Below are 27259 nucleotides of genomic sequence, written 5' to 3' on the forward strand. Positions count from 1 at the left end.
GGTAGTATGAAGCAAAAAAAAAAAACGATCAAGGACATTAATCCAAGGGCATTTTTGTACCTTGTTGTAATCATTCTTTGAACCTTTGTGGGAAACATTCATTTTCTAACAATTGCTCTTGTGTAACATTTTTGGCAGACTTAAGGCATTATACATTTTTTACGCTGGATGTGTTAAGTACACAGGTCTTACAGTATAGAGATTATCCACAACTGCATGTGCACTCCAACGGGAGTTCACATGCGGATGCAGTAAAGCCGATGAAACAGAAGTTTAACCAGTTTGTGAAAGCTATTGAATCTGTGTGATGTCGAAGAAACTGACGAGACAATCTGTTACCAGCTATATGTGACTTGTCTTTCATTGCTTTCCTGCTTTTTTTCTTGTTATTCTGGAGTGACGTTTTACAAGAAGTAAACGTAGTTCAGAAGTACATACAAACATCAGGCATTTCCCTGGACATGGTTACTACCAAATAAAGGGGTCTCAGAGTCTTTTTCGAAGAGCAGCGTATGAATGTTGTTGACAATACACTTCAAAATGTGAAGAACTTGATATCTCTACAGAGAGAAGAATCAGAAGAAAGAAGAGAATGCCAGGAGAGAAGGCAAAAGACGTTGGATTGTCATTCCAGCATGAGACTGAGAAAGAAACGGTAGAGTGTCTGGACCGTTTCCATATCGAGTTGGATACCAGAGTACAGGCAGTAAATGGCATTTTTTTCTGTTGATAATATTTTTTGTGCGAGGAATAAATACAGTTGTCTGTTACCAAGCTCATCGGAAGAAATTCAACATTTAAGGTGACAAGCAGCTGAAATATACTTGAAGAAGAAGCCAAGCACTGGACTATACTGCAATTTTTACAGTTTTCATCAAGTGGGACTTTAAGTCATTACCATATGTTAGGCTGGCTCTTAAATTCCTTCTGACAATATGTGTTTTTCTGACATCGTGTGAAAAAAGTTTCTCGAAAATCAAACTTATAAAAAATTACCTCCTGTCAACCATGAGCAAGTCGAGACTGTTGGATCTGGCTGTTCTGTCCATTGAAAACGAATCAACAAGACACACAGAGTTTGACAATCTCATTGATAAGTTTACCACAAGGAAAACAATAAAACATTCATTGTAGGATTATACTATCGAAGGTACATCCTTTTATAAATTGCTGGGTTTTTATTTTTGCATTTAAATGTTCCAAAAGTTAATATTTGCTTTTCAAGATCAAATTCCAAGCGTTTTATCTAATGTTTATTGGGATAATAATGAAAAATAGTTGCTAAAGAGAAAATAATGAAAACACCACTGGTCAAACTTTTATTTTAACAAAAAACGAAAACGAAGTAAAATAAGACATGGAAAAAAATCGTAGATGTCTTTTTATGAAAATTTTTTAATTAATTTTTTATTATTTATTGTTATTTGGAAGCCATTGTTTTTTTAATTCATTTTTTTATTTATTTATTGTTGTTTTGGGGCCAATGATGGCCATGTTTATATTTTGTTTGTTTTTATTTTTAAAATATAGAGGGTAGGATGGTTGGCAAATTTTATAAACAAAATCTATAGGTTCATTATCTTAATTATTTAGAAATTTTGGCAAAAAAGAACTTTATTGAAGTGTGAACTGTGAAAAACAGATAATTGAATAAAAAAATTAATTGAACCTTTTAGCGTCTGTTAACTTGAATTTGATTGGCTCGACGTATCAAAGTGCTTTTTGATATATGGTAGAAAAACAGCATTAAGTACCGTTGTCCTTTCTACTGTAGATTTAAATATAAAACAAAAAGATCGTTAACTCAGTTTTTTTTATTCTATTCTTTTTTCAAGTGTCTTTTTTGTTCTTTTCTTCATAATTTGTTTTTCCACCCATTTGATCCTCTTCTACTTTATTTTATTCAGTAAGAAATGTTAGGAATGTTAAAATACATTTTTACATTTGTTTACAATCAGCTTAAGTAAACAGATGACAGCAAATCAAGTGAAGCCATTGATTTATGTTTGTAAATGTGCATATGCATATGATAGTGTGTGCATGAGTTGGCAATTGTAGCAAGTAACATGCAAAACAAAAAGGGGGTAATATATTTGTTAACATTGTCTTGATTTTTATCTGCGTATATATTTAATAAATATTGCTGACTTCTTTAGATCAGGATTGATTTGTTTTATTTGAGTATCTTGATTAGATTATATGTTTCTATTTGTATTAAAATCGATACAAGGTGGAGCCACATTATTGTCAGTGGGTACTTATGCTTATGTAGATTTCAAATAGTAAATATCACTTGGCATTTGGCATAAGATGTGTTTCAAAGGAGAAGTATCCTCATGTCAAGATTTTCTAAGAAATCATTGTACAGATAGACTGATGGGAAATCACGGATAGTGTCTAGCATTCAATCATTCTTTATTGTAAAGTTTATTAAAATTTCCTTTCTTCGAAAATTATTTACTGCATATTTTAAAAGAATATAGTTTCACTTGTATATGTCCGTTGCTATATTTGTCTTTTAAGTATGAGTTTCGATGTTTATTTAATTTATTTTGTCCCAAAATGATTTACCACAAATTTTACAAGAATATGGCTTTTCATGGTTGATAATATTGCAAAGACATTCCACACAAAGCACGTGAATATGGCTTCTCTCCAGTATATATTCTCATATGTTTTTTCATGATTGACATCTCTGCAAAAGACATCCGCGCACATCACAAGATTATGGCTTTTATCCAGAATGACTTCGAATATGTTTGGTTAGATTCTGTTTAGTTGTATACGATTTACCACATACATCACAAGAATATGGTTTTTCTCCAGTATGAGTCCGAATATGTTTTGTTAAGGTTCCTTTCTCCGAAAATGATTTATCACATATTTCACAAGAATATGGTTTCTCTCCAGTATGTGTTCTAATATGGGTTTTCAGAGGGGACATTTGTGCAAAAGAAATTCCGCACACATCACAAGAATATGGCTTTTCTCCAGAATGACTTCGAATATGTATAGTAAGATTATTATTACTTGTATACGATTTACCACATGCATCACAAGAATATGGTTTTTCCCGAGTATGTGTTCCCATATGTATTTTTACGGTTTTTTTCTCCAAAAATGATTTACCACATATTTCAGAAGAATGTGGTTTCTCTCCAGTATGTGTTCCCATATGTATTTTCATAGGGGACGAATGTGCAAAGGACATCCCGCACACCACACAAGAATATGGCTTTTCTCCAGTATGAATCCTCATATGTGTTGTTAAGGTTCCTTTCTCCAAAAATGATTTACCGCATATTTCACAAGAATGTGGTTTCTCTCCAGTATGTGTTCTCATATGGTTTTTCATAGAGGACAAATGTGCAAAGGCCATCCCGCACACAACACAAGAATATGGCTTTTCTCCAGTATGAATCCTCATATGTATTTTTAAGTTTACTTTCTCGAAAAACGATTTACCGCATATTTCACAAGAATGTGGCTTTTCTCCAGTATGTGTCCTCATATGTATTTTTAAGTTTCCTTTCTCCAAAAATAATTTACTGCATATTTCACAAGTATATTGCTTTTCTTCAGTGTGTATTCTAATATGTTTTTGCATGGACTCCTTTTGAGGAAAAGATGCCCCACACACCTTGCAAGAATATTGCTTTTCTCTAGTATGACTTTGACTATGAAAGGTTAGAGTGTGTTGAGCTGTATATGATTTACCACATATATCACAAGAAAATGGCTTTTCTCCAGTATGACTCCGGATATGTACTTTTAAGGCTCCTTTCTGCGAAAATGATTTACCGCATATTTCACAAGAATATGGTTTCTCTCCAGTATGTGTTCTCATATGGTTTTTCATAGAGGACAAATGTGCAAAGGCCATCCCGCACACAACACAAGAATATGGCTTTTCTCCAGTATGAATCCTCATATGTATTTTTAAGTTTACTTTCTCGAAAAACGATTTACCGCATATTTCACAAGAATGTGGCTTTTCTCCAGTATGTGTCCTCATATGAATTTTTAAGTTTCCTTTCTCCAAAAATAATTTACTGCATATTTCACAAGTATATTGCTTTTCTTCAGTGTGTATTCTAATATGTTTTTGCATGGACTCCAGTTGAGGAAAAGATGCCCCACACACCTTGCAAGAATATTGCTTTTCTCTAGTATGACTTTGACTATGAAAGGTTAGAGTGTGTTGAGCTGTATATGATTTACCACATATATCACAAGAAAATGGCTTTTCTCCAGTATGACTCCGGATATGTACTTTTAAGGCTCCTTTCTGCGAAAATGATTTACCGCATATTTCACAAGAATGTGGTTTCTCTCCAGTATGTGTTCTAATATGGTTTTTCATAGGCGACAATGTTGCAAAAGACATCCCGCACACAACACAAGAATATGGCTTTTCTCCAGAATGACTTCTAATATGTATAGTTAGATAATTATTAGTTACATACGATTTACCACATACATCACAAGAATATGGCTTTTCTCCAGTATGACTTCGAATATGTATTGTTAGATCCCTTTTAGCTGCATACGATTTACCACATATATCACAAGAATGTTGCTTTTCTCCAGTATGACTTCGAATATGTATTGTTAGATTCCTTTTAGCTGTATACGATTTACCACATATATCACAAGAATGTGGCTTTTCTCCAGTATGACTTCGAATATGTAAAGTTAGATGCCTTTTAGCTGTATACGATTTACCACATATATCACAAGAATGTGGCTTTTCTCCAGTATGACTTCGAATATGTAAAGTTAGATTCCTTTTAGCTGTATACGATTTACCACATATATCACAAGAATGTGGCTTTTCTCCAGTATGACTTCGAATATGTATTGTTAGATCCCTTTTAGCTGCATACGATTTACCACATATATCACAAGAATGTGGCTTTTCTCCAGAATGACTTCGAATATGTATAGTTAGATTCTGTTGAGTTGTATACGATTTACCACACGCATCACAAGAATATGGCTTTTCTCTAGTATGAGTCCGGATATGTGTTTTTAAATCTCCTTTCCCCAAAAATGATTTACTGCATATTTCACAAGTATATTGCTTCTCTTCAGTGTGTATTCGTACATGTTGTTTTAATCTTGCTTCCTGTGAAAATCCTCTTCCACATATATCGCAACAAAATGCTTTCTTTTCCAAATTAAAGTTCGGCATTTTAGCAGAATCTGTGTTTTTTTCTGGAAATAAAAAATAAGATTATTATCAGACTATAAGAGATTACATATATAAATGCAAATACAATTTTCTTTAGTGTTCAATTATATATTTACAGCAATAAGTGTTGTATCATGTTCAACAAAATGCTTTCTCTTCAAACGTCAGCATTTTAGCAGAATATTTGTTTCTCTGTAAAAGAAAGATAAGAGTTCTATCAGACTAAGATATTAAATTTATAAGTGCAAGCAAAATTGTTTCTCCTTAGTGTTCAATTATATATTTACAGCAGTAAGTGTTGTTGCATGTTGAAAGGATTCCATGGTTAAAATATAAATGATTGTAATGTTGAAACTGTACATTCTAATTTGGGAAGATCAGATGGGGCAGATGAGTAAATAAAGGGTACATCTTTATGTATTTAATTATTTCGAAAACTTAATCATCTTTGACATTCAGAGCATTTCGAACATTTCAGTTTTGTATGGTTTTTATTGTGTAGATAGTTGTATGAGAGTTATTCAAGAGTGTTATTATAATAAGAATGGGTATGTAGGTCGATGTAGCTAAAACACAGATCTAAATACTAATTCTGATTTTGAAATAAAAATTAAGATCCAGATACTATTTGATACATTTCGATTTTTAAATCAAAATAAAGATCCAGATATTATTTGATACATTCAAATTTTTAAAACAACATAAAGATCCAGATACTATTTGATACATTACAATTTTTAAAACAAAATAAAGATCCAGATACTATTTAATACATTCAAATTTTAAAATCAAAATAAAGATTATTGGTATCTTTATATTATTTGATACATTCAGATTTTTAAATCAAAATAAACATCCAGATACGATTTGATACATTCAAATTTTTAAATCAAAATAAAGATCCAAATACTATTTGATACATTCAGATTTTTAAAACAAAATGAAGATCCATATGCTATTTGATACATTCAGATGTTTAAATAGAAATAAAGGTCCAAATACTATTGGAAAAAATCAGATTTTTAAATCAAAATAAAGATAAAGATACTATTTTATACATTCAGATTTTAAAATCAAAATAAAGATCCAGATACTATTTGGTACATTCAGATTTTAAAATCAAAATAAAGATCCAGATACTATTTGATACAATCAGATTTTTAAATCAAAATAAACATCCAGATACTATTTGATACAATCAGATTTTTAAATCAAAATAAAGATCCAGATACTATTTGATACATTCAGATTTTAAAATCAAAATAAAGACACAGGTACTATTTGATACATTCAGATTTTTAAATCAAAATAAAGACACAGGTACTATTTGATACATTCAGATTTTTAAATCAAAATAAAGATCCAGATACTATTTGATACATTCAGATTTTTAAATCAAAATAAACATCCAAATACTATTTAATACATTCAGATTTTTAAATCAAAATAAAGACACAGGTACTATTTGATACATTCAGATTTTTAAATCAAAATAAAGACACAGGTACTATTTGATACATTCAGATTTTTAAATCAAAATAAAGACACAGGTACTATTTGATACATTCAGATTTTAAAATCAAAATAAAGACACAGGTACTATTTGATACATTCAGATTTTTAAATCAAAATAAAGACACAGGTACTATTTGATACATTCAGATTTTTAAATCAAAATAAAGATCCAGATACTATTTGATACATTCAGATGTTTAAAACAAAATAAAATACAAATAGTTGCCAGTGGCCATTTAACATGGATGTGTGCGGTCGATACTTAAGCATATTGATAAAATTGATTGATATTCACAAAAATGATGCAATCTTAAACGGAATTTTAGGGACACCAATCACATTTCGGTGATAATTCTTGGATGATTTTATTTTATTATGAAAACCCATTCATATTGTCAACTTAGTTTCATTTTTGTAGGGAAACGTGTGACTTACTTTACTAGCACATGTGTATAATTCAACGAGTCGGTCGTTGAACGAAATCAAGAAGAAAGAAACCAAAATGGCTGCCTCATCTCTTTATATGCTTGCAATATTACCACCTGATATGCAGATGAGATGCTCCTGGTTGGAAATAAATGAGGGTTGATTTTTCAGAGAGCATGTTACAATCTTTAATTGGAATTTATTATCCTCATCTTAGTTGTTGTTTCACAACGTTTCAGCCAACTGCGACACGATAGGAACTCCGAATCTCCTAACTACATTCTCAGCAATTACTGCCATCCATGATGAAGGCCTGAGGAATAGTTGGCCGAAACATCATGAAACAACAACTAAGAAAGATGAGGATAAAAGTCCGCAATAAATAAATTATTTCTGTCTTATTTTAAGGTTCTTGATAATTTGCAGAAACGTATCAGTAATTTGATTGGTCCCTTTCTTCTCAATAGCAACCTCCCTGATGTTGATAGTCTCAGTCTTTTCTATAAATACTATTATGGGATGTGTTCTTTCCTACGTTTCTATTTGTCCAGCTTGTTTAATTCATTGATCTAGTGGTCGCCATCAGTTCGTTGCTTTAATATCCAATTATAATACAGCTTTCTATTCCAGTAGCTTTGATCCAAAGGACTTCAAGGTTGTGAAACTCCCTTCCTGCTTACTGTTTTCCTTCTACCTTTTCAAAACTAAGATCAATAGGCATTTTTTGTCTTTGCAATGATCATCTGTGTTTTTGTTAGCTCCATAATAATTTGGCTTCATGCCTTGTCTCAAGCAATATTCATAAAAAAAAATTACTGGACAAAAGTGAAGGAACGATCCTATTAATACTTGATTGTAAACAACATATCAACAAAATTTGATATTTGGTAAGAATTACATTATTTTCCATGACTTCTATGCATCTTCAACCACGTGATCTAATTTATTCATGAAAAAACTCTGCAGTAATTCTCTTTTATTCATATTTTTATAACTCCAACATGTGATCTTGATTTTTTTGGGTTTCATTTCTAAGGTCTTTATTCAATTAACTTCCAAACATTTTCTATTAAATTTGGCTAGGAGCTCTTTTTTTTTTTTTTTTTTTTTTTTTTTTTACATGGATGTCACCACTTATCAAAGCCCAGAGGCCACTCAAGGATAAGGGTTAATAGGTATACATTAGTCATTGTGATTTTAGCATAGTAAACAGTGGGAATTTTGTAACTTGGATTACTTAGGGGGACAATTCAATTAGAACTTGTTCACATTGGACTTTTTCTTTTTTTTTTTTTTCATAGGTATCAACACATTATCAAGGCCAAGAGGCCACTCAAGGATAAGGGTTAAAGAGTGTACAGTAGAAATTGGACAATATAATAATCATTAGTAATGAAAATTTGTTAAATTTGATAACTTATATGGAACGGTTCATCAAGAACTTATTTACGTTAGACTTGAAGACAACCATATTGTAGTCAGACGGAAAGCAGGAAAACGGAAGACAATTCCACAGGCATGCAGTTCTAATAAAAAAGCTTTGTTCATGGAATCTATGTTTAGGTTTAGGCACAGATAAAGAGTGGGGAAAATTATTGATAGTGTTTACAGCTAGACGAGTGTTTCTTGTGAAAGTTTGGCGAGGGGGGACCATAGATTGAAGCTCAGTCGAACACTTTCCATGAAAATAACGATACATCAGAGACAAACTCGAAACATCTCTTCTGTGAGATAGAGGTTGCAAGGAGGAGAAAAGGACATCTCCTACGAGGCTACGAAGTCTATTTTGAACTCTATCAAGGCAGGACAAGTCCTTTCTAGCAGCTCCTGCCCAGATGTGGCAACAGTATTCCATCCTTGGACGTACCTGGCTCTTATATAAATAGAGAATTGCATCAGCAGTGAGATATCTACTGGATCGATAGAAAGAACCCACCATTTTTCCAGCAGCCTTGGCAACAGATTTGATGTACGTGTTCCATTTAAGATCAGGAGTAATGGTCAAGCCCAGAAGCTTGTCAAAACTTGAGGCCTCCTGAAGACGAGAGCCATTCATTTCAATTGATGCCAGATGGGGATCAGAATGTTGATGATGTAAAGAGAGAAGCTTGGTTTTAGATGCATTAAAAGTAACCAGCCACTCCTTTCCCCATTGTACTACATGCTCAAGATCAGAGGAGAAAGAATCAGAGAGAACTTGGTCGTTTACTGTCTTAGATGTGCTACCATAAATGGTTGTGTCGTCAGCATAAATGTCTACAAATGATGTAAGGATGTGATTTGGAAGATCATTAATGTAGATCAGGAAAAGAGTTGGGCCCAGGATGGACCCCTGAGGGACACCGGCATTAATACTGAGGGCTTCTGATTTTTGCCCCTCAACTACTATTCTTATGAACCTATCAGAAAGAAATGATTTAATAATTGAGAAGACATTTCCAGCTATACCATAGCTAGAGATCTTATGAAGTAAACCTTTATGCCATACCCTATCAAAGGCCTTAGATATGTCAAGAGCAATTGCCCTAGAAAGGTTGCCTCCGTCGAGAGATTTGCTAATCCTATGAGATATAACTGTAAGCACATCTGCTGTAGATCTAGCAGAACGGAAACCATATTGAGTGTCACTAAGAAGGTTATTTTTGTTGAGATGGTTGATTACTTCTGTATTTAACACAGATTCCAGCAACTTACTCATGACGCAAAGGAGACTTATTGGCCTGTACTGAGAGGGGGATGAGCGATCACCTGAATTCTTAAATACAGGGCATACTGATGAAATTTTCCAGGAAGATGGGAAACTATTCTCCTTAAGACAACGTTTAAACAGTTTTGTAAGTATGGGCGCTAGTTCAGGTTGAAGTTTTTTGAGTACTATAATTGGAATACCGTCTGGGCCAGTTGCTTTACTGGAATCAAGGTTTTTGATTAGCTTGGCAACATCACGTACAGATATACGTATATCACATAGTATGTTTTCAGATACAGGAGGAAATATTGGGGGTTGGCGGCCTTGATCGCAAAAGGTAGAATTAGCTGCAAAGTTCTTGACAAAGAGTTTGGCTTTGTCTGATGCTGACGAGATTACCTCAGGTCCATTGATGATAGTTGGGATGGAGCACACGCTTCTGTTCAGAATTCTGTTTGCTATTTGCCAAAACTGGTGGGAACCAAGCCGCTGCTCAGCTACTTTGGACTTAACAGATTGAGCATACAACCATCTTGCGCTCTTTATTACTTTCTTACAATGAGCTCTGTGCTCGAAATATCATTAAGGTTATTTCTTCCTTTAAATAGTCACACATTTCTTAAGGTTCTGTTAATTTGCATTGTTCTGCATGAAAATAAAAGATTCATAAAAATAAAACATTCATAAAAATCACCTCATCTTGCTACCATATGCTATTGAAGAAGCCTTTTGTAAATCTTAGCATTTATATTGCCAAGTATGAACATGAAAGGACCCATTAATGCAGATGAAATCATTCCCCAGCCTATCCCACTGCCACCACAAACTTAACAATTTTATTGACACATTGAGAAGACAGTCTTTCACTCATTCTACAACATACATAAGTTTTGTCATCATAACAAAACAAATCACTGAAATGAATTGTATCCTATCATGAGAAAATCTTTGACGCTGCATCTAATCCTTATCTGGCTCTTCATTAAATTTACACAAATTTTTATTTATTTAATAAATGTATAGCATGTATTTTTTAAAATTTTGATGAATGTTTAAAATTTTTTAAATATCTTACATCATACATAAGAATATACGTAAACTAAAAAGTATATATATATATATATATATATATATATATATATATACAGACTATATTTTTAAAAAATGAAGCAAAACTATTTAAATAATTATTTAAAGACAACATATTTTCAAAATATGCAATAATAGAAGCAATAAAACTGTTACATTTATTTACAATATATAAATAAACATAAATACTAGAGAAAATAAACTAGAACCAGACAATCAAGCCTTTATGTGCTTTAGAATTAACATGCAACATAACATAAATTACTGTTTATTTGCATTGTGCTGCATGAAAGTAAGATTCATAAAAATGACATAATCTTTCTACCATACGCTATTGAAGAAGTCTTTTGTCAATCTTAGCATTTATATGGCCAAGTATGAACATGAAAGGACCAACTCGTGCAGATGAAATCATTCCCCAGTCTATCCCACTGCCACCACCAAACTTAACAATTTTATTGACACATCATAACAAAACAAATCACTGAAGTGAATTGTATCCTATCATGAGTTAAGTGTACCTTTTGTTTCGATTTGAAATGAACATCTTTGATGCTGCATCCAATCCTGTATTTCCTTAAATCTTATCTGACTCTTCATTAAATTTACACAAATTTTTATTTATTTAATAAATGTATAGCATGTATTTTTTTAATTTTGGTGAATGTTTAAAAATTTTAAAATATATTACATCATACATAAGAATATACGTATATTCTTATGTATGATGTAATATATTTTAAAATTTTTAAACATTCACCAAAATTACAAAAAATACATGCTATACATTTATATTTATATATATATATAAAGCCTATATTTAAAATAAAATGAAGCAAAACTATTTAAAGACGATATATGTTAAAAATTGAAGTCAAATAATTATTTAAAGACAACATATTTTCAAAATATGCAATAATAAAGCAATAAAACTATATTTATTTACAATAAATAAATAAACGTAAATACTAGAGAAACCAGACGATCAAGCCTTTATGTGCTTTAGACTTAACATGCAACATAACATAAATTACTTTCAAAATAACATTAGCTACTTTTATTTTCTCTACCACTCTCCCTCGACCATGGACTGTAATAAACAAAGTCTCTGACAGCATTTTCCCTCGACACTAGTGCACAAGTGCATGTATTTGGTGACTTCAATGTCCAGCACAGCAACTGGCTTGGATTTTCTACAGACACAGCTGGTAGCACAAGATATAGCTTCTCTATTTTTTATTCCCTATAACATATGGTTAAATTTCCAACCCATTTTCCAGACCAGCAACAACAACACACATCACTTTTGACCACAGTTCCTGATTGTGTAATGAATGCCAACAGCCCACTTGGGAACGCTTACTTACTTCCCTTTGCAGACAGATGCCACACTAGAATATCTGAAAATCACTCCTTCTCAGGGGTATGCTATCATAAAAATTCTTGACACTTCAAAAGCATGTGGACCTGATCTCATTCTGGCTGTGCTATTAAAAATGAACTCCACCGAAATAGCTCCAGTTCTCTTCAAACTTTACAACAAATGCCTTAATGAAACTTGCTTTACTGCATCTATAAAACTGTTTCGGTGGTGCCAGTTTTGAAGAATTCTGGCGAAAGAACTGACCCAGTAAATTACCGCCCCATAAGCCTACTCCCACTTTTCGCCAAAATATTTGAGTCCATAATTAACCAAGAATACTTAACATAATTAATTCCCTCTTAGATAAGAGAAAAATCCAGGTTGTCCTCGACGGTCGTACATCCAAACAATATGATATAAATGCGGGAGTGCCTCAAGGGTCTATCCTTGGATCTCTATTATTCTTAATAATCATAAATGACCTCCCTGACAGAATTGTCTGTGAGATGGGTATATATGCTGATGACACCACACTCTATAACAGACGCGACAAATGAACACATATCTAAAGAAATGTCAGAAACATTAGAGGATGACCTCCAATCTGTAGTGGAATGAGGACAAAAATGGATGGTCACATTCAATGGTGCCAAGACTAAGCTTGTTTCTTTCAATAATTACAAGAAACCTTCTACCACTAATAGCAATGGCCAAAGACTCTTTATCTGAAAGTACATCTTTTAAACTCCTAGCCATAAAGTTCACAGGAAACATGAGTTGGAACAATTACATTGAGAGTATTGCCAGAACCACTGCAAAGAAAGTAGGTTCTCTCTACCATGCTAGAAGGCTACTAATGCCCGAAAGTATCCTGTACCTCTACAAGGCCACCATTCGCCCATGTATGGAGTATGGTTTGTCATATTTGGGCTGGTGCATCTGCTACTAGTCTCTGACTCCTAGACACGTTCAAAAGAGAATTACTAACCTGATAGGTCCTGAACTGTCATCTAAGCTTCATCCTCTGTCCAATCGACGAAATATTGCATCTCTCTGCCTGTTCTACAAGTACTTTAATGGTGAATGCTCTGATGAACTGCAAGGACTCATACAGCCTCGACAAACCCAACAAGCAGCTAAATCTCACCCCTTCACTGTAGAGATCCTTAGATGTAAGAGAGCCTTTCACTCCACTAGTTTCTTCCCCAGAACCTTTGGAATTCTCTTCCAGCTTCCTGCTTCCCCAACTGTACTGACATACAGACGTTCAAGTGTAACATGACCCAACACCTTGCTGCCCACTCCCTACATAGAACCTCTGTAGCTTTAAGTGTGCCAGAAACTGACCTTATGAATGCGTGAAAAATATTGAATAATTCGACCCCCTGTCTTTCGAAGCTTATAACTACTCGAAAAATGTAATTCAAACTATAATTTTTTTTTTCAATTAAAGGAGCAATGATATAGGTTTCATTTAAAATAAAAAATAAAGAGCAACAACATAATTTAAAAAAAAACAAAAGGTTTCAAACTTCGGAGGTAAATTTCTAAAAATACTTCTCTTTGTTGTTTTAAATTTGAATATATTATTTATTGATCTTTCATCTTCAAGTTGTGATGTATGAAACTTTGGTGAGTAAATTAATTATTTACTTTTTAATAGACATTTCAAAATAGGGGGCGTAAATGATTCGACCTCCTGTCTTTCCAAGCTTATAACTACTCAAAAAATGTGATTCAAACCCTAATTTTTTTTCAATTAAAGGAGAAGGGACCACGGTTTCATTAAAAAAAATCAAACAGGTTTTTTGAAAAAAAAAAGGGTTTTAAACTTCGATCTTTACAGGTAATTTTCTAACAAACACTTTTTTGTGGTAAATTTGAATATATTAGTTATTGATCTTTTATCTTTAATTTGTGATATATAAAATTTTGGTGAGTAAATTAGTTATTTACTTTTTAATAGACATTTCAAAATGGGAGGGGCGTGATTTAAAAAAAACCGTTTATCTAAAATATTATATTCAGTTTATTGGAAAGAGCATACAATTTCACATTGACCCTGAAAATATCGTAAAAATAGAATTAATAGAAAATTTTTTATAGATTTTTAAAGTTTAAAAATTGAAAAATACTGAACTCGTAAAAATCAATAAATTTCATTACTGTTTTTTAAAAAACAAAAAAAAATATTTCTATTACTTTTTATACAACTTTAATAGTTTATTTTGGAAGTATAATCCATAAAAAAATAAACAACCCACTTTTAAAAGAGAAATTACGAGTTTTTTTTTTTTTTAATATTTTATTCGCAGTTTCGTGTTAGACACCGACTGTAGCTATGTCCCTGATAGAAGCCCCCTACATCAAAGTGGCAACGTGCCTTGATTGGGGTGAAAATGTAATAAAAAAAATATTTAAAGTCAATACTGAAAGGAAATAAGTCGGAATTGTTACGAACAGGTACAAATATCATTCTATCACAGTGTAGGTTGACTTCCGGTTTATGTTATTGCAGATAAGAATGAGTTAAACTTCATGATTGAAAAATAAAATAAAATAAAAAAAATTATATATATATATATATATATATATATCGTATTGCAGAAAATTCAGTATTACTATTCTTCGTTTATACGCAAACACGGAATGTTGATTCATTTGTAAATCATATCAAAGCAAAAAGGAAACGTAATAGTTTGGACGCGTCTCTGTAATAAAAAAGAACATTTAAAAGTATTTAAATTCAAGTGATACTTACTTTTTGTTTGGCAATCTGCTTTCAACAAAGAAACGATAATAAAATGTCTTAATTCAAACGAGGTGAGTTTAATGTGTGGAAATTAACATTGAAAATGGCGACCGGAAAAGCTATTTCGCAGAAAATTAAAATAATTATTTTCATTTATTATGATTTCTAGTTCTGCATTATTTTTTGTCGTGACGTGTTGTTTAATTAAATATTACGATTTTATTATTAAAATGTATTTTTAACAATAAAAAGCACAACTAATGTTTAAATGAAAAAAAATCAAGTCACTTAATATGAGTTGGGATAAAAACAAAGATAAAAACGATTTATTCATAAATCAAATTGAACAGCAAAAACGGCCATAGAAAAATGTAAAGATTGCATCAGTTTATTTTTATATTTCTCTAATGTCAGAAAAAAATCGATGAATGATGATTTCATGAAAAAAAAAAAAGTTAATGTGGATAAGATATGATTAGGAATGAAAATTGGGTGCTTGTTCAGATGAAGTCGACAGACAGATTTTTTTAAATATGCTGTTTTAATTACGTATTTAATTGTCATGTTGAAATTATAATATCACCAAAAATTACGAAAATTTATCGAGTGGAAAGTTATTGTTAAAAGTATATTTTACGGAAAATTTGGTAAAATTGCATTTTTCTTAGATGTTATAAAGTAGACGATGATTATAATTGTTGTGTGTAAACATATGAAATAAACAATGTTTAATTCAATGATAATATCATCGGTTGTTCGAGAAATTAATTTTTATTTTTTTTTAGTTATTGATCTCGATACCTCCGTTCAGTTTCGAAAGACAAAGGATACCCCCTGTAGGAGTAGCTGCGCATATAATTGTGAGGCAAGGGTTGTGAAACCACTAAACACACCTTTCCTTAATTGACATTGTTTGAGTCCAGAAAAAAAAAAAACAATTGCATTCGAAATGTCAATGTGAATAAGATATGAATAGAAATGAAATGTGGGTGCTTGTTCAGATTAATCGACAGATCGACTTTTTAAAAATATGTTGTTTTAATTACGTATTTTATTGTCATGTTGAAATTACAATATCGCTAAAAAAAAATTATGAAAATTTATCAAGTAGAAAGTTATTGTTAAAAGTAATTTTTACGGAAAATTTGGTAAAACTGCATTTTTCTTAGATGTAATAAAGTAGACGATGAAGAGTTCCGATGCCGAGTTATGACTCGGAACATATATTTTACATTACATTTTTATAGAGACTTAACATTTTAGCCAATAGTGATAGGCTTTATTTTAATAAAAACACAATCGATGTTTTTTGAGATATCATTATTTTCGCGATGACAATTAAGTGCATAATATTGTTTTTGGTTAAAACGACATAAAAAATCGATCCGTCGACTCTATTTGAACAAGAACCGAAATTTGTTAACCAATGCTTTTATCTATCTTTAGGGTTTTAATGCTTTTAGGGCACAACCTAAGAAAATAAATAATTCAATACAAGCTTCTGAAATGACGAACACAACAACTTCATAAAATATAACACAGAAAAGGTTTATCGAGGAGAATTCAGTCTTGGGTATGTCGGCCAGATTCACTGGAATCTGATGGTAAGCCTTAACGAGGTCTAGCTTGGAGGAAGTCTTACAACCATGTAGAGAGGAAGCAAACTCTTGTATATGTAGGATTGGGTAACGATCAGGTACCGTCATGCCATTAAGTCGTCGGTAGTCCCTAGTCGGGCGCCAATCTCCATCTTGTTTCGGGACCATATGCAAAGGACTGAACAAGGGGTGTATTATTCCTGCAGCAAATGGTTGAATTCTGCCTTCACTGCCTTAAGTTTATTAGCAGAGAGGCGGCGAGGGCGGGAGAACAGAGCACCCATGGTCTCGATGTGGTGTTTTGTGGTGTGCATAGGTTTGCTAACCACAAAATTTAAATTTGTTAACTCCGGGTAGGAGTCTAAGGTGGTCTGATACGGGTTATCTGAAGCGGCAATGAAGAATACTGGGCTGATAGAGGGGGTGTTTGTTTTCACACCAGAGACAGAAATTTCTGTATTTTCGTCTATCAGCCGGCGTCTGCTCATATTCACTATCAGGTTGAAGTGGTGCAGGAAGTCTGCGCCTAGTATGGGCTAGGGAAAATCTGCTATAGTGAATACCCACGTAAAGTCTCTCTGTAATTCCAAGTCCACAGAACGAGAAATTTTACCGTACGTGGGAATGGGGAAGTGATTTACCGCTTGCAGTTTGATGGACGACACTGAAGGCTTCTCTGAGAAGTTTCAGTGGTCAGATGCTGCAAACAGCTCCGGTATCAACCAAGCAATGGGATAGGGAGTCTGTAATAAAATAGGCACGGTTGTTGTAAATATCCCGTGGAGAGCTTGCCGTGCTCAGCTGCTCAGACCTTAGTTTCTCTGGTTCATGTATGAACAGGGGTTTTTGCATTTCCGCGCCTCAGCACCATAGTGACTATAGTAAAAACATAGTCCTGGCGTGTTTGAATAGCGACGGTAGTGTGGAGAATGCAAATGGCTTTTGTAGCAGCGTCTGGGTGAATGTGACCTACCTGCATTAAGCTTCATAACCTTTTTGGTGAGGCGCTTGATAGCGTTGAAAATAGCTATAGACGTGGTGTCTCGTCTTGCATCCCTAGCAGTCACAGAATATATAGAGGCTGCAACCTGTGGGTGAGAGATAGAGGCGGTAGTAGGCCCCTTAGTGAAGTCTATCATTTTATCTGCCAATGCCGCTGTCTCCTCAATGGGATGCTTCTCCAGCATGGGTGCCAGTATCGCCTTAACTTGTGGAGGCAGCCTCGAAAAGAAAAGCTGCTTTATAAGGGCACTGTCAGCGGGGACATTTTCTGCCAGCTCCCTCATTCTGCAGAGCAACTCGATTGGCATGGGGTTCCCCAAAAGCTTGTCGTATACTAACGTTTGGAAACGTTTTTCTGCCGACACAGACGTCCGGAGCAGAACCTCCCATTTAATACTATTGTAGGTTGCATGGGGGGGGGGGTCAGTTATCAAATCTTAGACAACTGCTGTTAACAACGCAGGGAATGCACTGAAGAGTATGTGGAGTTGTTGTTGCTCCGTGACATTATTCGCTGAAAAATAGGATTCGAGTTGAGCAAACCAAACTCGAACGTCTCCTGCAAAGGCAAGTAAAGTCATAGCCATTTTTTTCATAGGGGAAGTGACAAAACAGACCAAAAGAAAAAATCAATTACCCGAAATACAGATAGGACCACGTGAGCGAAAAAGGGGACGAAATATTTAACACGAGACAAAAATTAGAGAGAGAAAATTCTTAAGAGACGAAAAAAAGAAAAGATTATACAATAAAATAAAACAGAAAAATATACTTTTGAAAGGAAAGACAGTGGTAAAAGAGTTAGTATGTGTGTGTGTGTATTTTTTTCTTTTTTTGTGAGTGTGTGTGTGTATATATATTTTTTTAGTGTGTGTGTGTGTGTGTGTGTGTGTACGTAAAGCCTGAAGGGTACTCACGTTTTGTTAGCCGAGAGATGAAGAGGAACGTTGTACATATATATATATATATATATATATATATATATATATATATATATATATATTATTTTATTTATTTATTTTTGTTTTTGGAAAAGTTCTCTGTTTTGTATTGGTTATGTGTGCCAACTACTAACCGACTTTCTCTTGCTTGGGTGTGTATGTGTATGCACGTGTGTGTGCGTGCTTGCGTCCTTCTTAGCAAAAAAAATGTTTAGTCACTTTATTTTTTTGACCGCTTTTGAAGTTTGTCATTTACGGACTGCTATCTGGTGTGTCAGTGCACGTTTTCTTCCAAGAGAATATATCAACCACGTGTGTCAAAAGATGTGGCGCTGACCCCTTAAAATATTTTTATGTATATATTTATGCTCGGGTTAAGAAAATGGAAAAGGTCCAGTGAAATAGCGCCTTTTTATTTTTTTTTAAAGAAAACGCCCTTCTCAATTTGGTGAGAAGCCTGTCCGAATAGTGTTTCCTGGTGTTGCTTTTTCAGGGATGATTTTTTTTTTTTGCTCACTGGCTTTTCTTTGCTGTATACAGGTCTTACAAAAAATGAAGAAAAAGGCTCGCCATTCAGAATTGCTTGTATATCACGAGGGGGTCACGATTTTAGGGGTTTAATGCTTTTAGGGAACAACCTAAGAAAATAAATAATTCAATACAAGCTTCTGAAATGACGAACGCAACAACTTCATAAAATGTAACATAGAAAAGGTTTATTAAGGAGAATGTGCACCAGGTGATATGTTCCTGGTCAAAAGCTGGACTCCGGCTACCTGGTGCTATCACGGTAGTTATTCCAGTGGAATCGCCAATACTGTATGAAATAACACCGATATGGAGAGAGCGAAGAAAAAACGTCTGTTCCGTTTGGTGTCTCTCTCAGTAAGAAAGAGTTCTTATCATCCAAACCAGATGTTGACTGATTTCCTCGAGGGATAGAAAGGATCAATGCGCTGTACCCCTGATTGGTCAATATGTGGCCAAAGAGCACAGGGTAGAGGCATTGATTTGTTAAAAGAAAAAAGTTCCATTTGTTTCTGCTACATAATTCCGGGAGGTAGAGGTGGAGGTGTATGAATGACACTGGTACTGATATTAAACTCCGCAATGATATTACTTCCACGAGAGGTTCGATTTCCAAATTTAATTTATTTATAAAATTGTTAGATGAAGGTACAGAATGGTTGGCAGATGAAGAAAATTATTTTTTTAATCGGTTTTCTTTAAAAAAGATTTCACAAAATTCAAGGAATTTTAACTTAATCCCAATCTAATAAATATATATAAAAACAAAAAAATCACTTACCTATGAAAAAAATACTAAGCAATGAGTGCTTCAATTCATCATTTATAAGAATTTGTCCATATTTATATTTTATATTCCATGTACTTTTTAAATAAAAGAATTTTTTTTAAAGCAATCCGCCATTAGTTTGTTATCTGCTGCATTCTGGATTCAATCTATTTGTTCTTGAACATACTTCTGTTGTTCTGATAAGTACATCATACTAAGCTCTTGAAGCGCCTGCTTCCTTAATTTTGTATTCTGTGGAGTAGGGTATTTATGTTGCTTTTTGATTGTGTTTTTTAACTTTTCTCGTTTTAATATTATTTTGTCATTTTCCCCATGGTACTTTTCGCTTTACGTTGGGCTTCAGAGGTATATACATCTTTGCTGCTTCTTGGTGCGATCTAACGAAGTTTTCATAGGTGGTATTAGCAGTTTGTTCCTGTTCTTGTGCTTGTAAAGTATCAAATCTGTTTCGCAGTTCGAAGATTAATCTCTGTTTGATCTGATTGTCGTGTGACAACGTTGACCAGTTGTAGGGCTGTAGATGATTTTTAAGTTTTGTTTGCTTGAACTTGGAGGTTACAATCCTATGATCAGTAGACACACCATAGAAATTGCTTCACAGTTATGACAGCTATTGATCCACTTCTTATTCATAAAAAGATAGTCCAGTTGTGCCTTGTCTCCATTTGGGGATTGATGGGTCCAAAGCTTACCGGGTCTTTTCTGAAAACGGGTATTCATGCATTATAAGTTGTTTTCAAGGAGAAAAGTTAATAGATACTCTCCATTTAGGTTTGTTTCATCATGGAAAGATAACTTATGCTTGTTGTCTTCCCGTCCTATATGTGCATTCATGTCACCTCCGATAACCAATAAATTATGTTTGGGGATTTAGAGCACTATTGCTGAGAGTTCATCGTAGAAATTCAGGATCTCTTGCTTGTCACTGATGTTGGTAGGGCTGTAGCAACAAATAACAGTAGTAGCAGGATTACCACTGAAGGTAACAAGAATTATCCTTTGTGTTATCTTCTCAGCACTTTTCAATGATTTCAATGCTCGAGGGCTAAGCAGAAGTCCTACTCCCCCAATGGTACTATTTGTCGAATTTGTCCATGCTGATGCTGATATTAGTGTCCAGCTGTTACCAATTTCATGGTACTTTATGTCCATGTCGTTGTGGAAGAGATGGTGCTCTTGAATACACACAATATCGATATTGTGTTCTTTGGATGAAGCAACAAGTTCTGATATTTGCCATGTGGGTTGAAGTGTCCGTACATTAAAGGTGGATATTTTGATGGTATGTCTACATTTTGCTAGCTTAGGTTTTGGTGCTGTAGTAAACTTGTCGATAGCTGTGGTCAGTGCCGGCACACCAAGTAGCGACCCTTGGTTACCCATGTGGCGATCAATGCGGTAGTGAATTCTGGTTTTATTTAGAGTTATATTGAATCTTTTGATAGCTTGGATAATATCACCTGTGTGAGCTACGTCTACAGGCGAATCGCAGTAATTTCTCAATTAGACTAGTTGAAACTGATCGTTGATCTCTTAATGATTCTTCCGCTCAGCGTCTTTTGTGCCCTGCCATTGATTGATTCTTTAGTTCTTCTGCCAAGGCGCATAACTGTCATGCTGCTCCCCATGACGTTACCAGGGCCCATTTACCAGTTCGGGTTCTACATCAGTCTTCCGTTATGAGTGGTCCTACATGATTACCGTAGACTATATCCTCGTTCTGCCACGATTTATTTTAGGTCTGATGTGAGTGTTTCTTTCATCAGATGGTATAGCCTGCTGAGGCAACCCTATACTGTTGTAACTTCCGCACGAGCTATGATGTAAGGTTGACATTTGCAGAGATTCAAATACTTTTTATCACCAGGATCGGTATACTCTTCGCAGCATTTTTTGAAGTAATGAAAAAAAAAATCCTTTACTCACATGAAATTATTCTGTTCAATTAATAAGACGCAATCGGCGTCCAACTAAATTTGAATTTTTTTTTATCAATTGGACTTTGCAGTCTTCTTAAATTAATGAAAAAATCCTTTACTCACATGAGATTATTCTGTTTAACTGATAAGACGCACTCGACGTTCAACTGAATTTGATTAATTTAAGAAGACTGCGAAGAGCATATCGGTCCAATTGATAAAAAAAGATTAATAATAATAATAATAATAATAATAATAATAATAATAATAATAATAGTAGTAGTAGTAGTAGTAGTAGTAATAATAATAATAATAATAATAATAATAATAATAATAATAATAATAATAATAATAAATTAAGCATTTTTATTCTTATTCGAGTTTTTTTTTGTTTTTTTTTTTGCAGGGAATGTGTTAAAATAATGTAGATTATTTTAATTATAGGAGGGAAATGTTTTGCGTTTCTCTCCTAATAATTACTTAAATAAACACAAGGCCAAACGACATTTCTTTTAACAAAACAACAACAAAGGGTTTATTTAGAAAATGCGAGATTGTATCTCGACTGGAGAGAAAGAAAGAAATTGTAAAAGTCTGTTTGAAGTTGTCGTCTGCCACCAGACTGCAGTCGTCAACAAGTAACAGTGGGAGGAGTGAGTGAGAGAGGTCGCTTGCTGGCATCTCTCTGGTGATCGAAGCTGAGATCCCAAATGGCTAAAAATAGTCCTTAAGGGAACAGCTCAAATCAATGCGCCCTGCTAACCAATTGGTCAATGTGGTCGAATCACTTTGGCACCGAGCATTGATCCGCTAATAGTAAATAGTTTGTTGCTACACCATCTTCAGATAAATTTAAAAAAAAAAAATTTCTTCTGTCTTCAACGAAGTGCAAATAGGTTTTCGTTACAAACGATTTTTTTATCGTTTTAAAGTCAAATTAAATGTTTAATCAAAACATTATTTTTTTTTATTTTTAAAAATATTCTTTTAAAAAATAATTAACAAAGATTTACTTCATCAGTTTAAAAACTGATGAAGTGTCACCTCCTATGAAATTTTGGCGCTTCTACAGTTTAGTGAAGACATTAAAAAAATGAAAATGTTGAAATAAATTTATATTGTACGTACTCGTTATAGTCTGAAGTTCTCTGAAAAAAAATCACTTAATTTCATAAAGTAGTTTTTATTTTACAGCGAAAAAACAATTTATTATGATACCAAGCAAAAGGATCGATTTTTAGGAAGAAAAGTTAATAATAAAGATGGGGAGGGGTGTCGGCGCTTTAACTGGAGTTATCTCCCTTTGGCGTTTTCAACAAATTTCATAATGGCTGACTTCCAACGCGCTCTCGTGTTTTTCTGCTGTAAAATAAAAACTACTTGATCAAATTAAATGAAATTTTTTTTCGGAGATCTTCAGTCCAAAACAGATACGTACACTTTAACCTTTTTTCGATATTTTCGTTGTTTAATGTCTTGACTAAACTGTACAAGTACCGAAATTTTTGTTATTTGTGTAAGCGTTGTTCTTTAAATTTCGATAAATTCGATAAATTATCTCGGTTTTATGTTTATAGTTTTTTAAAGAAATGATTTAAAAACAATTTTATTTTAACGATGTATTTTGTTTATTAAATTGTTAGGTGAAAGTACAGAATAGGTTTTTCGAAAAAGCCTATATCTCCATGTTAAAAATAACTTTCGAAATAATTAGGCACCGCCAAAACTGGGGGGGGGGGCAGGTCAGTACTTTTTGACGGACCGTCTTTTTAAAAATCTACCAAAAATCAGGTAATTATCCGATCAATACGAAATTTTCAGCGATTATTAGGAGAAGAATGAACTTTATAACAGTGTACTTATTTTTCATAAATGATATTTATATATATATATATATATTTGCTTACAAACCCCCCTCGTTTTGAAGTGGGAACAAATATGCTTAAAATAATCATCTGAAACTGAAATCAACATATTGTGTTGTTGTAAGGGACAGAATTATAGATTAAAAAAAAAAAAAATTGTTTGCATACCTTATTTTGACGTCTGAATATCAGAACTTCAATTGTGTTTAATTATCCCGCTTTTGAGTTTTGAAGTGTGAAATTCGGTGAATATGTTAAGTAAAATAATTAATTTAAGTTAAACAAAACAAAAAAAATTTTTTTTTAATATTTGTACGAAAAAAGCCATTTTAAAATTTTTGATAAATAAATTAACAATTTCTTTTTAGCGAGCCGAATAATGCAGGACCATTATTAAACAGGGCATGCTTTGAATAATCGATACAAAAAAAAATCGATAAATGTTGTGCCCTTTGTGTTAAAAATAGCATCATTTTTTTCGATCCCGTTTGAAAATGTTTGCCGCCTTTCGACTACGGTGGACCAAACGCGCTGAAATAATTTTTTTTTTATTCTGCTTTAAATTGCCCCCCCCCCATTTTGGGGAGCTTGGCCCCCACACACATACACATTAAAAACTAAACTCATACAAATGGTCACCCAACTTGTACTGGCCAGCCTCAGCTTAATAATACATTGAAATTTTCGTCACTGAAAAATAAGTTTTTTTTGGCCTGTTTGGTCTTCCATAGTTTTCTTCTTATAAAATGCAAACGTAAACAGAGTCTACATCGACGCGAAATATCTGGTTAGCTATGTAATATATTGGACAGGATTATCTCCCTTGCACTTCAATGAACTACGGATTATCTCCCTTGCACTTCAATGAACTACCACTAGAGGGCGCGACAGTCTTGCTTCTTTTTGTAAATAAAAGGACCGGGAGACGATCTTTCCCTACGAGGCGTACCGTCTGCCGATCTATCTATAATGTTATTTTGTCTTGTGCATTTTTATTCATTATGCATTGTTAATGTTGATATACTTCAATTGGCGACGAGGAACGAATAATGCGGAGGAGTAACAAGACAATTTAAAATTAAAAGCGAACACCCACAACAAATCGAACGAGGAAAAGTTGCCGAGTAGCGGATAAAAATGGCTTTATTAGGCACCATTGAAGAATGGAATAGTGCGGAAGAAGAATGGTCGCACTATATTGAGAGAGTAAAGTTTTTTTTTTACTGCCAATGATGTGTTGAATGAAGGTAAGAAACGTGCTATATTTTTGTCGGTTATTGGGGCAAAAAATTATGCTATTCTCAGGGGTTTAGCCGAAAACAGGCCAGAGCAGAAAACATTTGAAGAACTATGTATTCTGATGGAGAGGCACATCAGGCCGGCCCCCAACGAGATACATGAACGTTTCTTATTCAACACAAGAGACAAACAAGAAGGTGAGTTCATTAGTGAATATGTGGCCACACTGAGAAAAATGTCGGAACATTGCAACTTTGAAGAAAAAGTAAATGAACACATACGTGATCGTTTGGTTGTGGGAGTGAAAGATGAGAAGATACAGGGGCGCTTGCTGGGCAAAAGAATGCTAACTTTGCACAAGGTCATTGAAATAGCAGTGTCTATGGAATCGGCAAGGAAATACTCCAAGTTGATGTTGGGAGCACAGACGAGTGGAAATGAAATGTCCGTACACAGGTTACCATTAAAACGAGAGTGTTATCGTTGTGGAAGCACTGGCCACCAAGCGGACAAGTGCCGGTTTAAAAACAAGGAATGTTTTAAATGCAGGCGAATAGGGCATACTCGTCGGAAGTGTAGGCAAGAAGAGAGCAGGCCTCCTGTCATAATATAGGCTAAGAGACTATTAGTCGCCTAGAGTTATGCCCCTTGGCCCGTGACGTATGAATCTCGTCCGCCATTGTTTCTCAGTGCAACGTTTACTACTAGACAATAAAGAACGCATTTTACACCACCTTCGAGTCTGTTTATCAATGCTTCCAAAGTATGTATTATCACGACATGGTGTCTGAAGTGGGATCCTCTAAAGAATCAAAGGAATAGTAACAATATTACCTTAATAAAAAAAAAAAACAAAAAAAAAAACGAACATTTTCGGGATCTAAAAAAAAAATTAATACAAAAACACACGTGGTGTCGGTATTTTTCTCGCAATCGACGATGAATACATATTCGCAACTACCACCTCCAACAATCAATTGGAACACTTCAAATTTGGCCAAATCAATGGACCGATTTATCAGGCAAATTCATTTATATTTCGACGGCCCAATGAAAGACGTAGATTCAGACACAAAGTTAAATTACTTGCTAATATGGTCTGGTATCGAGGGCCAGGAAATAAGTGACACTTTTCCCTTTCGACAGGGAGAAGAAAGGACATTGGATAAATATATCCAATTTTTTAAGGAATATGCGAATCCGCGATCGAACTTTCGTGTAGCTAGACACAACCTACTAAAATGTAAACAAAACGCGGATGAATCGGCACACGCATTTCTAAGTCGGCTGCGTCAGACAGCCAAACAGTGTGAATACGGTCGGACGGTGGAAGAGACCATTGTGTTGGACCTATTCATATTCGGTATTTATTTACAGTCTGCACAAAAGTCCCTAATAAGAGAAGGAAGCGATCTCACGATCGAGAAAGCACTCGGAATCGTCGAGACAGAAGAAGCCGCGTGTAAACAAATGGAAGCATTACGTACAACAGCAGTAGAAGACAGCTCTACACTCGCAGTTAGAGCCAGACAGCCCAGTGGACCTACCACATGTGGTAATTGTGGCACAAAACACCATCAATATAAATGCCCAGCTAAAGGCAAATACTGCCTAAAATGCAATAAAAAGGGACACTTTGCTAAAGTTTGCCACTCTAAAATGGGAGACGAGGGGCACACACGCAGACAGTCATTCCAGCCACAGAGGAAATATAATAAGAATAAAATCCACATGGCAGCAGCACATATGGGTAGCAACGACGACAGTTCCACAGAGGAGCTGTACTTTCACACAGTAAAGGAATTACCGTTAGCGACCACAGAAGCTTTCACAAAACTGAAGATAGGCAACAGCAAAGCCCAAATAGAGGTTGACGCGAAAATCGACACAGGTGCAATGAGCAACCTGTTACCTAAACAGGTATTCAAGGAACTGAAAGGAGTACCACTGGAAAAATCAGCTATAAGGCTAATTGCGTTTGGAGGCTCAACGATAGACCAAGAAGGGACCTGTCGTTTAGGGGTCAGATCCCGCGACAAGTTCGTTAAAGCGACCTTTCACGTGGTGAAATCAAGAGACCCTATACTAATAGGACTCCAAACATCAAGAGAATTAGGGCTAGTCACCCTTAACTTGGCTATAAAAACGGACACAACTCATGTGACGGACAAAGCATCCCGGCCTACTCCCCCGCACGACATGAAACCGGTCCCCGTGCAGGAACCATGTACGATGGGAAACCTTGGAGAAAGGAGGAAAATCATTGAGGAATTTCCAGACGTATTCGACTCCATTGGTTGTCTGCCAGGTGAACACACCATCCATTTAAACCCCGAAGTACCACCAGTT

The 27259-nt window shown here is 34.3% G+C and overlaps 1 protein-coding gene across 1 annotated transcript; it reads right to left on the reverse strand.

Annotated features, from left to right (window-relative positions):
- Window positions 1-1814: 1814 nt before the first annotated feature.
- On the reverse strand, window positions 1815-15133 carry LOC145271266 (uncharacterized). Its single transcript, XM_080126824.1, has 2 exons — window positions 15038-15133; window positions 1815-5217 (listed from the first exon to the last, which is right to left on the reverse strand). The coding sequence occupies exon 2, from the start codon at window positions 5192-5194 to the stop codon at window positions 2735-2737; it is 2460 nt and encodes an 819-aa protein (XP_079982950.1). The 5' UTR covers window positions 5195-5217; window positions 15038-15133; the 3' UTR covers window positions 1815-2734.
- Between the last annotated feature and the right edge of the window lie 12126 nt (window positions 15134-27259).

This window comes from Euprymna scolopes, chromosome 46 (genome assembly GCF_053919585.1).
Source record: "Euprymna scolopes isolate OS-2025 chromosome 46, ASM5391958v1, whole genome shotgun sequence".
NCBI lineage: Eukaryota > Metazoa > Mollusca > Cephalopoda > Sepiida > Sepiolidae > Euprymna > Euprymna scolopes.